Here is a 16,864-nt window from a genome sequence, read left to right on the forward strand (position 1 = left end):
GGACTATAAGAATTTTGGAGGTACGGTAATGTTCTATATGTTAATAGGGCTTTGCAGGTGTATGCATGTGTCAAAACTCAGGGAAAGTACAGTTAAGATTGTGCATTGCACTGTACACAGTCTAACCTCAAAAACAATGAATAAGTATTGAACTGTGGTTAATGTTATACGTGTTGAAGTATGTAGAGGAAAGTATAGCAATGACTACAATTTACTAGGACATGCATCTAAAAAATAAATGGATTAATGGCTAGAGAGACGACTAGATATGTAACAAAGTATATTATAATGTGAATGGTAGACTCTTATCAATGTAAAATTCTTTTAATATTGCTCTGTTGGAAATTTTTCAAGGTAAGATATTAGAATAAAAAACAAACAAAAAAAGTTTTTTAAAAGTACATTCAATTTCTCTATGAGAAAATTTTAACAAAATTTAATTTGTATTTTGGGAGTACAAGAAAACTTCTGGTGTTTACTGAACAATTAGTGTTTGATACATGCCCAAATTAAAGGGTAAAACTGTTTCCCAACACTAAAAAAGAATAATAATAATCTGTGGGAAGATCCTTGGCCTTTGACCAAGAAAGAATACAGGGTTTCCTAGCCACTTTTGAGTTGATTTATATTGTTATAAGTTGTTTTCAGGGTGATAATTCCAAACAGTCAATGATTATAAATGATTATAATGTAATGTCCATATACCCCAAAGAAGTCTCAAGAACTGAAAAGCATTATTTGGAATTATATCCTTTCTAGGACTTTTGTACCTTGTTAAATAGAATTAGGTTTTTATAAATGATTTCTGATCATTTTTACTAACATAAACTTTATTATAGGGAAACTTTATAGTACTGTAAACATTATCCTGCTTTGATTTGCAAACACTATTTTTAGTGTTTCAGTATGTGTATGAATGCATGTGTGTGTTTGTATGTATTTATAAATTCTTTTATATTTGCAAAGCTCTCAAGCATGATGAATGCTCTGCTAGGTTATACATTACCTCCAGTGTAGGGTTTCCAGTTATAATACTTTCCACGGAAAGGCATATTGTCAAAGTCTGCACACTGTTTCTCTCGAAAATCTCGGGCCCCCAAAGGACATGGCTAAAATAAAATAAAATCATAAATGGTATGATTGTTGAACAATACCAAAACTAAGGGACAATGTCCCGAAAATTAAAATTGCCTGAACCCGTCACATTTGCCCACTGCCTGATGCGGTAGTTATAATTCTGGCATTTACTTTACATTTACTTGTTCTACAGCAGTATTCAGACTGATGTGTCTGAATTGTAATCTTAGCCACAGAATGAATAACTGAAGTAATTTATATGAAATTAAGTGTTAGTTTCCTTATAACTTTATATTAAGATGCATGTCACAGTCCACTTTGCAATCAATCCATCAGGTACGTCCTTATGAACACACATAAAAACTAGATGAAGAAACTAAAACACAAAATTTCTTTTGGTAACATTATTTAAGGTCCAGTTGCCACAGCTACTCCCAGCTCTTTATTTTAAGGAATCAAGAGGCAGGTTTGTAACACAACATTCAGCACTATTAAGTGTGGTTTGGATCCCTACTACTATAGCTGTTTACTGTCTAGCCTTGACAAAAACCATATTTTAAGATGTGGAATGAACTGGGCAAATGCTAGGCCTCAAGTCTAAACACCTTCAAATTCAAGGAATTTGGAGTTACTAGGATTTACATTTAATCTATGAACATCACAGAAAATAAAATCCTAAATTGGTTCAAAACATGTGCATGTGTTGGGTGGGGAGGAGAGAAGGATGTTGAGAGGGTGAAGAGAAGGTTATTTGTTTTTAAAAGTTTGGAATGCTTCTTTTACCTGAATTTTTTAAAAAAGGAAAATCTTGCCAATGTAGCTAGGTCTAGATTCCAAATACCACAGGCCATCCTAAATTCAATCTTTAAGTTCACAAAGAATTAAAAGTATAACATTTCACAGTGTTTGAGCAATATGACCTAATTTGACTTATCTTTTAGAGTTCTGCAGTTCTAGCACCTAAAACAATCACTGCTTTTGATACACTGACAGAAAAAAAATCCCCCACATATGGAAAAACAAAACACGTCAGGAGATAAAATTCCTAATTGTGAATAAATGATGAGTATATTAAACTCTCAGAGATCATTCTAGGACTTTTTACTACCCTCCCTTGGATCTCCACATTTACTTTATACAGTTTTCTGAGGTCAGTATATTGTAAATGGTCCCTTGCAGCATGTACAAAAATAAAAGAACACAATGTGCAAATAGTCGCATGGTCATCATTACTTCCTGTATATTGTGGTTCAAATCTCTACCATATCAAGTCCAAAGCCTCAAATTCTGAAAACAGTGCCAACAGGTCTGCATTCCATTGTGAGCCCTGTATTTTAAAATAACTTCTGCACATTAAAATTCGGCACTGCAATATCAAGCCTAATGATTCTGCTTGTCAAATCATCCTTCTTACTTGTCTTTAAAAAAAATGAAAAATGACTGTTTACCATAGGCTACCTAGTGCATCATACAGACAGACACACCTCCGGGGTGTTTTGTTTCACAGTGTGTTAATCTTTGGATCAAAGAAAAGCCATTCTAGCCATTTTCAGGGAATCCCGTTCAAGGATGAAAGTTGTCAGCAGCTCTGCCATGTAGCAAGACTAGTGTTTAAGCAAACATCATCAATTTTTTAAAAAATACAGTTACTGTGAACTCTAACTACAAGTTTTCAAATAATACTTAAGTATTTGTAAAGCACCAACCACTTAAATATTCATCCAGGCATGGCTTTCAATCTAGTTCGAGAAACCAGAGACAAGTGGGAGAACTGCAGCACTGTCTCAGGAGGTGAGTACACAACAGCATGGCACAGGGGGCCTATAGGTGCTGCATAAAGGTAAAAGATCCATGTGTCACATGATTAATTAGGGAAATATTGTGGAGAAGGAAAATCTTGAGTATATTGCAATTACAAGTATTATAAATAATTATCCTTTATAATATTATAAAGTATTATAAGAATTGAGCTAGTTGAGAAAATATTTCTAGGGGGTTAAAACTATTAAGAAGGAAGACAAAGACATGGGTACAGGAAGGAGAAGGTCGTATGTTGGGAATAGTTGGAAAAAGGCCATCCTAGATGAAAGAAACTTATGAAATAATAAGAGGAGATGACATTTCACAGAGAACCACTGGAACATAAAAAAGCCCTGAATTAACAAACTAAGGCATCATGAGGACTATTCACTAAAAACAAGCAAACAAAAAATCTCATTCTTGACTATCTTGTAATGAATATCCTAAATACAGGCAAAGTTAAAACAGGAGGATATTACAGTTTAATAAAGCACTTGGATAACATTTCATAAAATTTCTAATCTATACTCTTTCCTGTGATAACCACTCAGGTGGTTATTATATTATATTATATTATATTATATTATATTATATTATAAACAATGACAACAGCTACTTAGCATTTACTAGGTATTTAGCAAGTACCCGCTCTGTGGCACACTACTCAGAAGTCTATAGATGCATTATCTATTTAATCTCTTTCAACACTCTTAGGTAGTTTAATAATCCCTTTTACCGAGTACACTGGCTACAGAAGGTTGCTCAGTGATAGTTTCAGGGTGTAAGGACACTCCTTCATCTGAATGGGAGTTTCCTTTGAACTCTAAATACTACAGTAATAGCATAAAATTTTAGCTCTGTGAATATATATGAAAACTTAATAGGAGTAACCTGAGTTCCTATCATTTCACCTGCAAGTTCTTTTCTTTGCCAAACTTTTTCCTCATTTATAAAACAGGAGGGCTAAAAGCAAAATTCTGGAGTATGACAAACCTGAATTCTGACTTGGTCTTTTATTTAATTCATGGCCTTTAGCAATGTACTTAATTTTCCAAGCCTCATCTATAAACTGGGGATAACACTAGTATTTACCTCCTAGGTGAAGATTCGTGTGAACTGTTTAGCTCTGTATGTGGCTTAGGGCAGAACTGAATAACTATTAGCAGCTGTTCTGGTGTTGGGTCTAGGTACAGGGGAACAAACTCTGCAAGCTCCATTTCCCAGGCTTCTGTGTCTGCTGACTTCTGACAATGGTTCAGGCAATGAAGGCATTACTGGGAGAAGCCAGAATATTTCTTTTTCTTTCTCTCCACCTCAGGCAGCATCACAGGCAGAAGTAGAATCTCTTGTGACTCCAACTTCAGGTAATAGCACCACACTTACCCCATCCCTCCATCCTCTGGCCCTATCCTGTGATTCTAACTTCTGCTGTGTTAATTCCAGCCCCTAGACTCTGATAAAACTACCTCCTCCCTTGGTCTCCCTGGGAGGAGTGGTGGCATCCTCCTGCTGTTGCTGATCTATGGGCTTGTCAGCCTCTTCCATCATCTGTGTAACCAATTTTTTTTCATTAAATTCCTTCTATTTAAATATCCAGAGAGGTTTCTATTATTATGGTTGGAACTTTACTGATACAACAATCAAAAATAATAATAATGATGATGATGTTGATGAGGTATTTGGGAGACTGAATAGAGATTTATTTATTGCTATGTATTATTTTTTTGCAATTTATTGGTTAAGGGCAGAGGCTGGCCAACTTTTTTGGTAAAGGGCCACATAGTAATATTTTAGACCTCGTGTGCCATACTGGGTCTTTGTTGCAACTCCTCAACTGTGGCATTATGGTGTGAAAGAAGCCATAGACAATATGTAAATGAAATGTCAGGTCTGTGCTCCAATAAAATTTTATTTACAAAAAGAGGTGATGGGGCAACTTTGGCCCAGGAGATGCAATTTGTCAACCCCCTGATTTAGGATGTTAACATAATAGATACATATGACCAGCAGCACTGAAGAATAACCAAACTCAGTGATTGAGTCAAAACAGAATCACAAACTTCTAAGAAATGTTAGAATATAATCTAATGTGCATAAGATGCTTCTATTTCCTCTACAATTATCCCCAAAGTGGTCATGCAATCTGTACAAGCGTCTAGAGAAATATCAAATACTTTTTGGGCAGCTGCAATTACTATCAGGTTCTTTCTTACTTTTAGACCAAATCTGTCTTCCCTATAACCCAGGGGTCTTGCTCCTTTCTTCTGGATCTACACTGAACAATCTGATCCCTAAATGAAAGCTATCTAGACCTTGATGGCTTTCCTATGGGCACATCATAACCTTATCATTAGTCCTCTTACTTTTATTTTATTTTATTTATTTATTTGACAGAGATAGAGACAGCCAGCGAGAGAGGGAACACAAGCAGGGGGAGTGGGAGAGGAAGAAGCAGGCTCCCAGCAGAGGAGCCTGCGGTGGGGCTCAATTCCAGGACTTTGGGATCACGCCCTGAGCCGAAGGCAGATGCTTAATGACTGAACTACCCAGGCGCCCCTATCATTAGTCTTCTTAAAACCAGCCACCAAGAACTGGACTTAAATGTCTTTCTTCTATTCAGCAAATGTGTCACATATGATGTAAGCTTGAGATAAAGCAATAAAACAGAGTAGGTCCCTGCTTTCAGGAACTCATTTTAGTTGGAGGTGAGAAAGAAGAAAAATTAAGCAGGGTTAGGGGATTGATAGTGAGGTAGAAGGGAAGTTGTTTTAGAATAGTATGGTCAGAGAAATTCTCTCTAATAAGGTGGCCCTTGAGCAGAGAGTTAAAAGAAACTGAGGGAGTGACTTACACATCAGTGAGAAGAGTGAACAGTAAATGCAAAGGCCCTGAAACAGGAGTGTGTTAAGAAGGTTCATAGAATAGCATGGAGGATGGAAGGGCTTAAGGAAACTAGCAGACTTGATCCCACGCTTTTCTGTTTCTAGAATATATCAGTTAGTGTTCTGTTTTCCTGATTTCCATGTTTCCTTCAGTGAATGCTCTGAATTTGTGTTGATTAGAAATTAACTCAGTAGGAGTTGTATATTCTCATTCCAAAAAATAAGAGTGATCCAAGAAAAGAGTAATTTCTTAAGGAAAAATTATGTAAAGTATATTTTTATTTTTGTATTTTTAGGAATAGTAGAGAGTTTAAGGCGTAATGCTTTTTATATTGCTTAAAGGTAATAAATGCTGACACCATGGCACAAGCAACCAATTTTTTATGTAAAGCCTGACAGGTTTTCAGCCTCCTAGTGTTAACACTAATCAAGCATCCTCTCCTTATAAAAAGCAACCAGCAGGACCCCACATAAATCCAGAGGGCAGAGCTGCAGGTCTCAGCATTTTTAATCTTAGTATTTTCAAAGAAATAAAAAAAAATTAATACCAACATCTTTATCAGCACATTTTTTTTATAGAGATGTGTATGTTAGCACATTCTACAGACTATCTTATGCTTCCAAATACACTGTTTAAAAGCATCTCCTTTTGACTAAACTTAATACTTTTTATTGGTACATAAGTCTAAAAAAAAAGGATAATTCATTGGGGCATAAAAGTTGCTATAGAAAGAAATCTCAGCTTCCGCTGACAAACTTTGTAGTGGCATTTCTATTACTGGGTTTCTAATCCTGGTTTTGTCCTAAAGAATAGGGTGACCTTGGCAAGTCGCAGAAGCCCTTTGTGCCTTCTCTCTTTCATTTGCAAAATACACCCAAAATGCCACTTAACTTCAAGAGAAATACATCCCAAAATGTCTTGCAAATGAGGAAAATTCCATAAATACTGTGTTATGTCTTACGTGCAATAAAGTATGAGAAGAAAGCTGAGCGTGAAAATTCTTTTTCCCTTCGAGCCTTACATCGGAAACCGGGGATGTACTGTATGGTGACTAACATAATATAATAAAAAATCATTTAAAAAAAAATTCTTTTTCCCCTTTCCCATTCCTCTCTCCTTGGTAAAGGAGATAGGCAGGCTGGAAGGATACAAGGATTCCTCCGGCCTCAGGTAAAATTGCAAATGAGCAAAACTGGCATTTTATTCTCCTACTACTTTTCTCTTGCACTTTCCACCTTCTGCTGCTTCTTCCTTTCTTGCTTCCACACTAAATGCACTTTTGCTTCTTCACTATTACACTAGACCACCCTTCAACACTCCCCAAATTTAACTTTCTTCTTCCTCTTCAGGATGTCAATATATTCTTCTGGCTATACCCTATTAGTTTCAGAAGCATAAATGGAATTTAAATTCCAGCCCCTGATCTGCTTAGCAAGTTACCTATTTGACATAGGACTGTGAAGAAAGGACATTTCTATTTGTTCACCCAAACAGGCATCACTTTCTAAGTCACACAATGACACAAGGGCTAACAAAGTCCGTGTCTCCACACCTTCTCTTAGAAGTTGCAAACAAAATTCCTGATTTCCTATTTATCAGGTATTGTATGATTATCTCATTAAAGTTAAATGTCGTGTCCAATGAATCATCTCAAACAGTTTTGATTCAATCTTATCTTTTCTCTACAAAATGGTTTCTGATTTTTTTTGTAGTTTTTCTGAATATTTAAAGAAAAAGAAAGAAAAGCCTGCTAAACGTACATTGTCCAGGCAAACCACAATCTAGCTGTCATATTCGATACCATGATCTTCTGTGCAAGTTTTCAAACTTAAATCTATTTCTGTGTAGCCTCAATTTAACTAAAATGCTATCTATCCATAGCATAACTCTTTCCCCTAAGCCTATGAAAATGTTAAGCAACAAACATTCACTTTGTAATTTTTAAAACATCCCTTTTAAGGACAAAATGAACAAGCAAGTTCTATTCTGTGCTTAAAAGCTAGTCCTTATTTTTCAAAACACGATGCACACCAGTTTGTACTAACCTAAAGAAGATTAATAACACTTGATCCTGTTACTTTTTTGCCATAATAATATAATAAATATTATATATAATATTCATAAAAAATCCAGTGTTTGATACATATCTGTTTTCTAATTATAACTTGGGACGCGGTTATAACACTGTTAATGGATCAACTCTGTACCTTGTTATCACTTACCCCACACCTCTCCCTGGGGGCAAGGTCTGTAGTTTCAGAATGTTCTCAGCTATCTGGTTCTGCTGCAGGGTAAGGTTAGACTGGAAGTAAGACAATGTCAAAGGTGACCAAACTCTTTCAGAGAAGCTTACCTTGCCACACCCACCTCCCAAGGGCTCCTCTATTAAAAGAGCACTAAATCAGTACTCAGAAATCCTGAGCCTGACTCATCCCTTCCATGATACTAGCCTATTGCTTAGCTTTAAGTCCTCATTTTAAAATACTTTTAAAAAAATACTCGTTCTTCCTCTTTATAAAAGTGATTTGAAGATATAATGAGATTATGTATGAAAGTACTTTGTAATCTTTGTAATCCGCTTTGAAACAAAAATGTCTGTAATATTAACTACACTGTATTGAGTACAGATTAAGTATTAGGAAGTAGCACTGGATGTTCTACATGTGTTCCTTCTTTTGATTTTCAAACAACCCTGAAAGTTGGATATAATTATACTCTACATAGGAGTTCCCTGAAGTTTAGTGAGATTAGGTATTTTGCCAAGACCAACTAGCAACAAGGTTTACAGTCAGCATTCAATTTAAGTCAATTTGAATCCAAAATCCATACTTTTTCCACTACAATCCTACTTTGAAATATAGGCTATACTTCTCCACAACCAAAGCAACGTCCTGAAGAAGAAAAAAATTGCAGAATAGCATGCCCCTCTAGAAAAGCTGACTGAGAAAATACCTAGGTACTACACAACCTATGCTTAGTTTTTTGAACAGACCACAGATGACCTAGAAACCCTTCTGAGTCCACAGTTTTTTAAATAGTTTTGATGTATAAGATAAAGGAGGAAATGCGGATGTTTAAGATGCAAGACAAATATGACTCTCCATCCCAGCCTGAGTGAAGTTTAGGTATTTCACTAGAAGCTTTACCCTAGTTGAAGAGGTTGCTTTTAGGCAACCAACTTGAACAATGGAAGCCTGAGTAATGTAGAAGGGCGCACAGTGACCCCCAACCCCCAGGCTGAATACAAACAGCCCATTAGGCAACCCACTTCCAAATATCCATAAAAGCCTTAGCTGACCCATGGGTTACTTACACCCAGACCACGGGCACCAAAAAAGGAAAATTCCATACGTTGCCATACCTCCTCACCTTCCCTCTTTAACTACAACCCCCCCCACTGCCTCTTGGCAGACAGTCTGCTTTGCTGTCCTGCCCACCTCTCCCTTGTGGTATATTCAAAAAACTTCTACCTCCTTTGTTCTGCCTTGTGTGAATTCCTTGACTACCAGCGCTCTTAGCCTCCATCTGATCTGGTCACCCCACACTAGTCACATTATCAAGCCGACACACAAATCACAAATAACATACAACAGGAAAAACAAGGATTTTTTTTTTTCCTTTGGTTTTGGAGAGTAGCTAAGCAAAAATAGGAAATTCTTTTTGGAAAGGTAGAAAGGTCCCTTTTTATGGCATTATGACCTCCATAAAATTCTGATCTTCAAACCAAAGTATCACAAGAGCCATGTCTATTATCTATTAGATTAGCTTATGATCCCAAATATTCTATTGTAGTTGCTACTTTAATGGTGAGACCCAACTTCATCCGATTCTACTCTGTACCTATAATAAGAGCTCCTGGTTTCTCAGTAGCTTCAAGATGAAAATCATTTTAATTTGTTCCTGCTGTAGCTATTGTCTTTACATGCTATTCTGTCCTAGAGACCATCATATGGGTATTAAAGAAAGAGTCCTTGTCTAGTTGCTTCTGAAGGCTTCTGGGGTGACCAATGATGATCTTGGGAACAAACTGCCTGTCTAATACATCCTAATGCAGATAATCAGCTTCAGAGTCTAACGTGTGAATACCTCTGGCCTCTAGGCTGATTAGGTTGCTCTTGAGACTGGTCAGGCCAATTTTACAGCTGGATACAATTTTCTGACCTATTTTTAAATTTTTAAAGATTGAGATTTTTTTCTTTATAAGTTGCCTCTTCTATCTCTGGGGATCTTTTTCTTTCCAACTGGGGTAAATGGGACAGGAAATAAAGGGAACATTGTTCCCTTACTACTGGAGAGTCCTTGTCTTTCTACCACTCCTCTATCCTTCAAATGCCTGTGGTGGGAATTAAATCAGCACTGGGGAGGTGTGGCTGTCTTGCTTTTGTGCTAGCCACTTTTTAAGACTATTTGGCCTACAGTTTCCCAGTTTTAATTTTCCTCTAACTTAAGCAAAAAAAGTCTGTGTGCCTTGCAAATTTCAATCTGATTCACCAGTGTGGAGAGCCCTGTAGGAGTATCAAAACTTCAAAATATAAAGTGGTCCTTTGTGATATATCTCCTTTTGTCGTGGCTATTAGACATTATGAAACTTAGAACTGATAGTGTTTGCTTGTTTACCCAGGCCTCTAAGAAACTCAGAGTAAAATGTGTGACCAATCTTAATATGCAGAAGGAACTTATGGTACATATTTTAAGGTACTGATCCCAACTTATTATTTTCCTTTTCCTTGGGATTTTCTAATTTATTCTATTTTTCAATTATGATTTTAATGAAGTTAATTCAACTCTAATCAGAGAGTAATGACTAATAGTGATAAATAATTATGATATGTAAAAACATGAGAACTAAGTGGTAATCCATAGTACTAGCTGGCCCACTACAGAAATGAGAAGGTCAAGACTGCTATACCACTTGAGAAAATGACAGGCTATGAGGAATGGGTTGTAAGATCTTAAAAGGAATATTAAGTAGGCTCTATCAAACACGTGTGAATCAGACTAACATCTCCTAGATTTTCTGCTTTTCTTTTTCCTTTTCCTTTCTCTTCTTTCTTTTTCTTTTTCTTTTTCTTTCTTTCTTTTTTTTTTTTTTTTGAGAGAGAGAGAGCGCACATGTGCCTATGTGCAAGAGCTCACAAGAGCAGATGTTGGGGGTAGGGGGCTGAATGTGGGGGGAGGGGCAGAGGGAGATGGAGAGAGAGAATTTTAAGTAGGCTCCACATGGGACTCGATCCCAAGACCCTAAGATTATGACCTGAGCCAAAATCAAGAGTTGGGCACTCAACCAACTGAGCCACTCGAGAGCCCCATAGATTTTCTATTTTTTATTATAATGTGCATTCTAAGCATAAATTCAATAGCATAGAGCAAACCTCTAAGATTCATAAATGGGTGCTCCTGCCATTTGACTGCCTAACATGATCTCATTCTGTGCAATGATTTGAAAATTCTTCTAGGATCATTTGAATTTATCCCTTATTCCCTGTTTAAGTCTCAAGAAAAGCTCTTGGATCACAAATGACAAGCCAAAAATGCTTATGAATTGTTTCCTAGTTTTTGTCAAATTGATTTTAACTAATTGTAAAAATTTCTCTTAGATATTATTTACAGTGTCACTAAATACGATGTGCACTAAAAACGATGTTAAAAACGCACGAAGGTTGGAGGCTGATCTAAAAAGGCAAGTATATTCTTGAATCCCTTAAATTAGGGAAGCTCGTACATAACAGACACCCAGGCAATACAGGGCAAAAAAAGAATGTTTAAACAATTGTACATTTAGAAAAAAGTTCCAAGGTTAATTTAAAGAATATAAACACGATAGCCCTATAATGCTTCCATAGTAACACCCTTTCTATGCTTACTGGAACATACTGAAGTTTTCTTGCTTGCATAACTCAATCTCAACTACAGTTGATTTACTCTTTATGATTTAACATTAAATTATCTATCTTATAGTATAGTCTTTGTAATAGAAACTTTTAGAATAGATTTTAAAATATAGGAGTTTCTACTCTAATACAACACATACATTCTTGAAAAACCTTTCTGTAAAATTACACAGTAAAAATAACAGGCATACGAGAAAAATGTGTTAGAGGCAGACAAATCAAAGACAGGACACTAACAAAAACAATAACAATTCTAATAAGATACGAGCACAGTTTAAAAAATACATGACAAGTTCCTAACAAGGGAATAGTGGAGTAAACATAGGACTTTATCTCCCTCCCACCCCCAAAAAAGTGAAATAAGTTAATAAGCAAGGGTTGAGGATGCTGAGTTATAGAGACAAGAGGCCAATGTACAAAGAACAGGCAGAAACACATGATAAGGAGTTCTATGACAGAGCATAAGGCCAAACTGCCAAAAAGGAGAATGTGGGATGAAGGGTCATCATATGCACTACAATTTTCCTCTACCATTCAGCTGTATCAATGTGACATTAGCCGCTGTATCACTTAGCGGCAAAAAATATGGCACAAAATGTCTCAATCACTTATGAGCTAATTTGTGTTGCAGAGGTAAAGTTGTAGTAGAACAGATTATACCAAAACTTTAAATTAGCATATTATTTCTAGATTTTTGTTGAAAGAATAAAAATTTAAAATATCTCAGCGAGTCAACTCAGTGCCCAGGAGAAGGAGAACTCTCAGAATGGGAAGAAAGTATGGTTAAATTAATGGGTCTGGTACATAGTGAATGCTCAGTAATTGTTAGCAGCAGTTACTACGCCTACTACTTGTGTTGCTGCTACTTCTACTAGTAAAGATGGGAACTAAAAGAGCTCTGAGCAGACATGTGTGGTGTACCCAGGATCTATCACTCTTACTTTATTTCTAACAGAATTCTGATTTTTGACCAGGAATCTACCTCTCAGGAAAGGTGATCTTAACCTCATTTTAGGGGCGAATTTGGATTAATCTAAACCAACTATGGTAATCCCATTCTTTTTGCCCATGACTGGTTTAAAATGGATATGTGACCTCCAAGCCAATAAAATATGAATGAAGTCGGCCAAGGGAACAAGGGAGGAGCTTTGGGAAAAGCCTTCCTTACAGGTAGGAAAGAGACACAGTAAGTTTATCTTGTCTCTTCCTCTGAATATTATCAGGGCAAAGGAAACTTAGGTGCTCTGATGCTCCACTAACATTTTTGAATTCCCCTTTCTCAAAGAATTTGACCTTCAGGAACTTCCCTCACTATCTTGTCAGTTACTTGCAGATCTTAAAGTGATGTTTTAAAACATTCTTATTCAATAATTTTTAAAAAGAGTTCTGTCAGAATGACTTACTCAGTCATTACCAAAAATGGAAATATTCTACATTTATTTCCAAAATGATCTAAGATTGATTTGCTTTGAGAATTTTATATATAATATTTACAGTGTTCTTTATAACAATTATTTTTCTACTGCATCGCTAGACTCTGTGCTCCGTGCATAGCTCGGTGCTGTCCAACATGGTTGCCATGAGCAACATGTTGCTATTCAAATTTAAATTAATTAAACTTAAAAGTTTTGATTTTCATTTACACTAGCACATTAGAAAAAAATTTTTTTTAAATTATTAAGTAGGCTCCACACTCAGCATGGAGCCCAACGCAGGGTTTGAATTCATGACCATGACATCGAGACCTGAGGTGAGATCCAGTCAGACACTTAACTGACTGATCCACCCAGGCGCCCCAACACTAGCTACACTTCAAGTGCTCAAGAGCTAATTTGGCTAGTGCCTACCAGGCTGGACAATGCACATATAGAACATTTCTATCAATGAAGAAAGTTCTCTTGGACAGTGCAACTAGATTATGTGTTCTGAAAGTTTAAATTTTCATATATTAGATTATACTTTAAATGTCCTCACCTTATAAACTTATGCTCAGTTTTATTAACTTAGCATGAAAATAAATTTCAGTGTGGTAACTGAATTGTCTCATATTCTGAACTAGTAGAGTCTAGATTTGTGAAAAAAATTTGTATTTCCATGATATAGTTATGTTAATTGTATCATTTGCTGGAAGCAGAAACAGAAGACAAAGCTGGTAATAGAAATGTCAATCCACCAATAGCAAGTTCTACAATTTGAGCATCTAAAACAAAGTTCATGAGTAAAAAGCAACAAGCCTGATATGTCTAGTAATTTTTTTCTTTTTTTTTTACTTATCATACATTATTCACATTATGGTACCTATTTTGTTAAGGTCAAAACATATGCCTGCCCCTACAATTACATAACAGAAACACATGTGAATTGAGACATGGGTTCGGGTTTCTTACTCCTACCTAACAAAGTCTGATATACAGTAGATACTCATTTATTCTACCATTGTGTAAAACCTCTAGTCTTCTGAAATTCATGCTATTCATCCAAATCACTATCTGGCTTCATCATTCCTACTAAACTCATCATGTTCATTTTCTCTCATTTATTAGAGGGTCTGACACCTGTCTCAAAGTCCAGGTTTTAACATCATCCTGAGTGACCTCAACATCTGCATAGAAGACTCCCCAAACTCCCCAGCCTTGCAGATCCTTGAACTCCTTCATCTCTGCCCAAAGCTAGGCATGCATTCCCTTGACCACACTGCAGATTTGTCATCATCGAGAATAGTCTCACTTGTTATATATGAAATTCAAGTGCTTTCCATTCTCTGATCCCCACATCTTCTATCTCCCTCACTCTGTTTCTCCTACTACATTGGTTCTTCAATTTTTATAGATTTTTGAAGTTAGGCCCTTAATTTTCTCCTCTTAGCCCTCTTTAGACTTCACTGTCATTCCCAGTGCATAGTGCATGGCTCAGCACTTCAGTCATTCCCACCAGTATGCTTAAATTCTTTCTGACCTGTTTATTGTTCTGTTGCAGTCCCACCTTCCCCAACCCATTCTCACATAAAGTATAAATCTGAGGCTAAGTTTTTGAATGGTGTTTTACTGCCTCCAGGTAAAGATCATGCTGTTTAACCTATAAGCCTTGCACTTAATTTTCTCTCTACCTAAAATGCTTTCATTGTCGCTTTCTTCTTTTCTGGTCAGCTCCTATTTGCCCTTCATATCTTTATCTTTCTATGGGAAGAAATCCCTAAATCCTTAATTAGGCTATGTGCCCATTTTATGTGCTTTTATAGCATCCCATACTTATTCTATCATATCATACATTAATCACTCTGAGTGGTGATTTTCTGCACTTAACTGATTTCCCAGGAAATTATAAGATTCTTGAGAGCAGAAATTGTCTTTCTCGCTCTAGAACAGTCTGATATACAGTAGGCACACAATGGTTTGTTGAGTGAATGTCTAAATAATGCTGGTAGCTTGAAACGATCGTTGTAATTAAAGCTACATGTTATTACTTCAGGATGCAAATGTAACATAGAAGTAAATATGATCAATAAGTTACAGAGGATATTAGAAGTATGTACGGGGGGAAATAGAGCAGGATAAGGAAGATTGGGAGTCTCAGGGCTGTAGGGAGTAGGGAAGGTTGCAATTTTAAATACAGTATTCAGGCTAGGCCTCACTGAGAAGGTGACAGTTGAATAAAGGTGAGGTAAGAGAGTAAGTAATGTAGATATTTTGGAAGAAGAGTATATAAGGTAAAGGAAACGGGCAATACAAAAGCCCTAAAGTGGGAGCATGCCTGGTAAGTACAAGGAAGGAGGCCCGTGTGGCTGGAGCAGGGTTATTGAGGAGGAAATAGTAAGAGATTAGTTCAGAAAAGTAATGGAGGGCTAGACTGTATAGTCTTAGCAGGCCTTTCTAAGGAACTTGGATTAAAGTAAAATGGAGCCACTGAAAGGTTTTGAGTAAAGTATATAATCTGACTCACTCTGCCTCCTATTATTGAGAACTGTAGGGAGCAAGAGTAGTAATGGGAAATCCACTGAAAAAGCTCTTCAGACTAAGTCAGTGAAGAACAGAGTAGTAGCAGTAGAGGCAGTGAGAAGTAGCAGATCTAGGATATATCTTGAAGTGAAAGCCAGTGGGATTTCCTGAGGGATTGGATATGAGCTGTGAGAGAATGGAATCAAGAATGACTCAAGGGTTTTTGTCCTGAAGCAGATGGAGTTGACATATGAGATGGGAAAAACTGTGGGAGGTACAGGTATATGGAAATGTTTTTGAGATAACATTTGGACATGTTAAATATCAGAGGTCTATTAAAAGTCTAATCAATGGTAAGATATGAGTCTCGAATCCATGAAAGAAATCTGGGTTAAAAACATAAATTTGGGCATCAAATGGCATATGAATGTTATCGAAAGCAATGAAACCAGATGAGATCAACAAAGAAATGAATACTACTAGTACAAACAAAAAACGGCAAGGACTAGGTCCTGGACACTCTAAGAAGTAAGAGAAAAAGAGTAGGAAGGAATCAGCAAAGGAGAATGAGAAAAAACAAGTAGCAGTAAAAAAGGACAACCAAAAAGTTGTATGATATGGAAGCCTACCGACTATCAAGTAAAATGAACACTCAGAACTGACTATTGGATTTAGAAACATGGAAGTCATCTGTGACTTGTCAAGAGCATTTTTAGTAGAATGATGGTGGCAAAAATCTGACAGGAACAATTTTAGGGAAAAAATAGAAGAGAAACTAGATATGGAAGTATACAACTTTTTTGAGGAATTTTGTTTCAGAGGGAAGAAAAAAGGGGAAAAGAACTAGCAGGTGTTTTGTTTTTTTTTTAAGATAGGAGAAATAACAATATGTTTGTATGTTTATGGAAAAATCCAGAAGAGAAGATATTGGAAAAATATCTATATATTTATGAAATAACCAAGAATTAAGATAGGAATAGCTTTGGAGAGCATGATGGTGAGGAATGCTGTGTAACAGTCTGATGACATGAAATTAAAAGGTGTGGTTTTTAAACAATTGTTGGAGAGGATGTGGAGAAAGGGGATCCCTCCTATATTGTTGGTGGGAATGCAAGTTGGTACAGCCACTCTGGAAAACAGTGTGGAGGTCCCTTAAAAAGTTAAAAATTGAGCTACCCTATGATCCAGCCATTGCACTACTGGGTGTTTACCCCAAAGATACAAACGTAGTGAAGAGAAGGGCCATATGCACCCCAATGTTCATAGCAGCATTGTCCA

At 36.5% G+C, this 16,864-nt stretch overlaps 1 protein-coding gene across 2 annotated transcripts in view; it reads right to left on the bottom strand.

Annotated features, from left to right (window-relative positions):
• ADAMTS6 (ADAM metallopeptidase with thrombospondin type 1 motif 6) overlaps positions 1-16,864 on the bottom strand; it is a 290,690-nt gene that overhangs the window by 67,076 nt on the left and 206,750 nt on the right. For both annotated transcript variants that reach the window (XM_057307195.1, XM_026498893.4), the window contains one exon: positions 1,007-1,109. In XM_057307195.1, coding sequence (XP_057163178.1) covers positions 1,007-1,109 — 103 coding nt within the window. The remainder of the gene's footprint in view (positions 1-1,006; positions 1,110-16,864) is intronic.

Source organism: Ursus arctos, unplaced genomic scaffold (genome assembly GCF_023065955.2).
Source record: "Ursus arctos isolate Adak ecotype North America unplaced genomic scaffold, UrsArc2.0 scaffold_5, whole genome shotgun sequence".
Taxonomy (NCBI): domain Eukaryota; kingdom Metazoa; phylum Chordata; class Mammalia; order Carnivora; family Ursidae; genus Ursus; species Ursus arctos.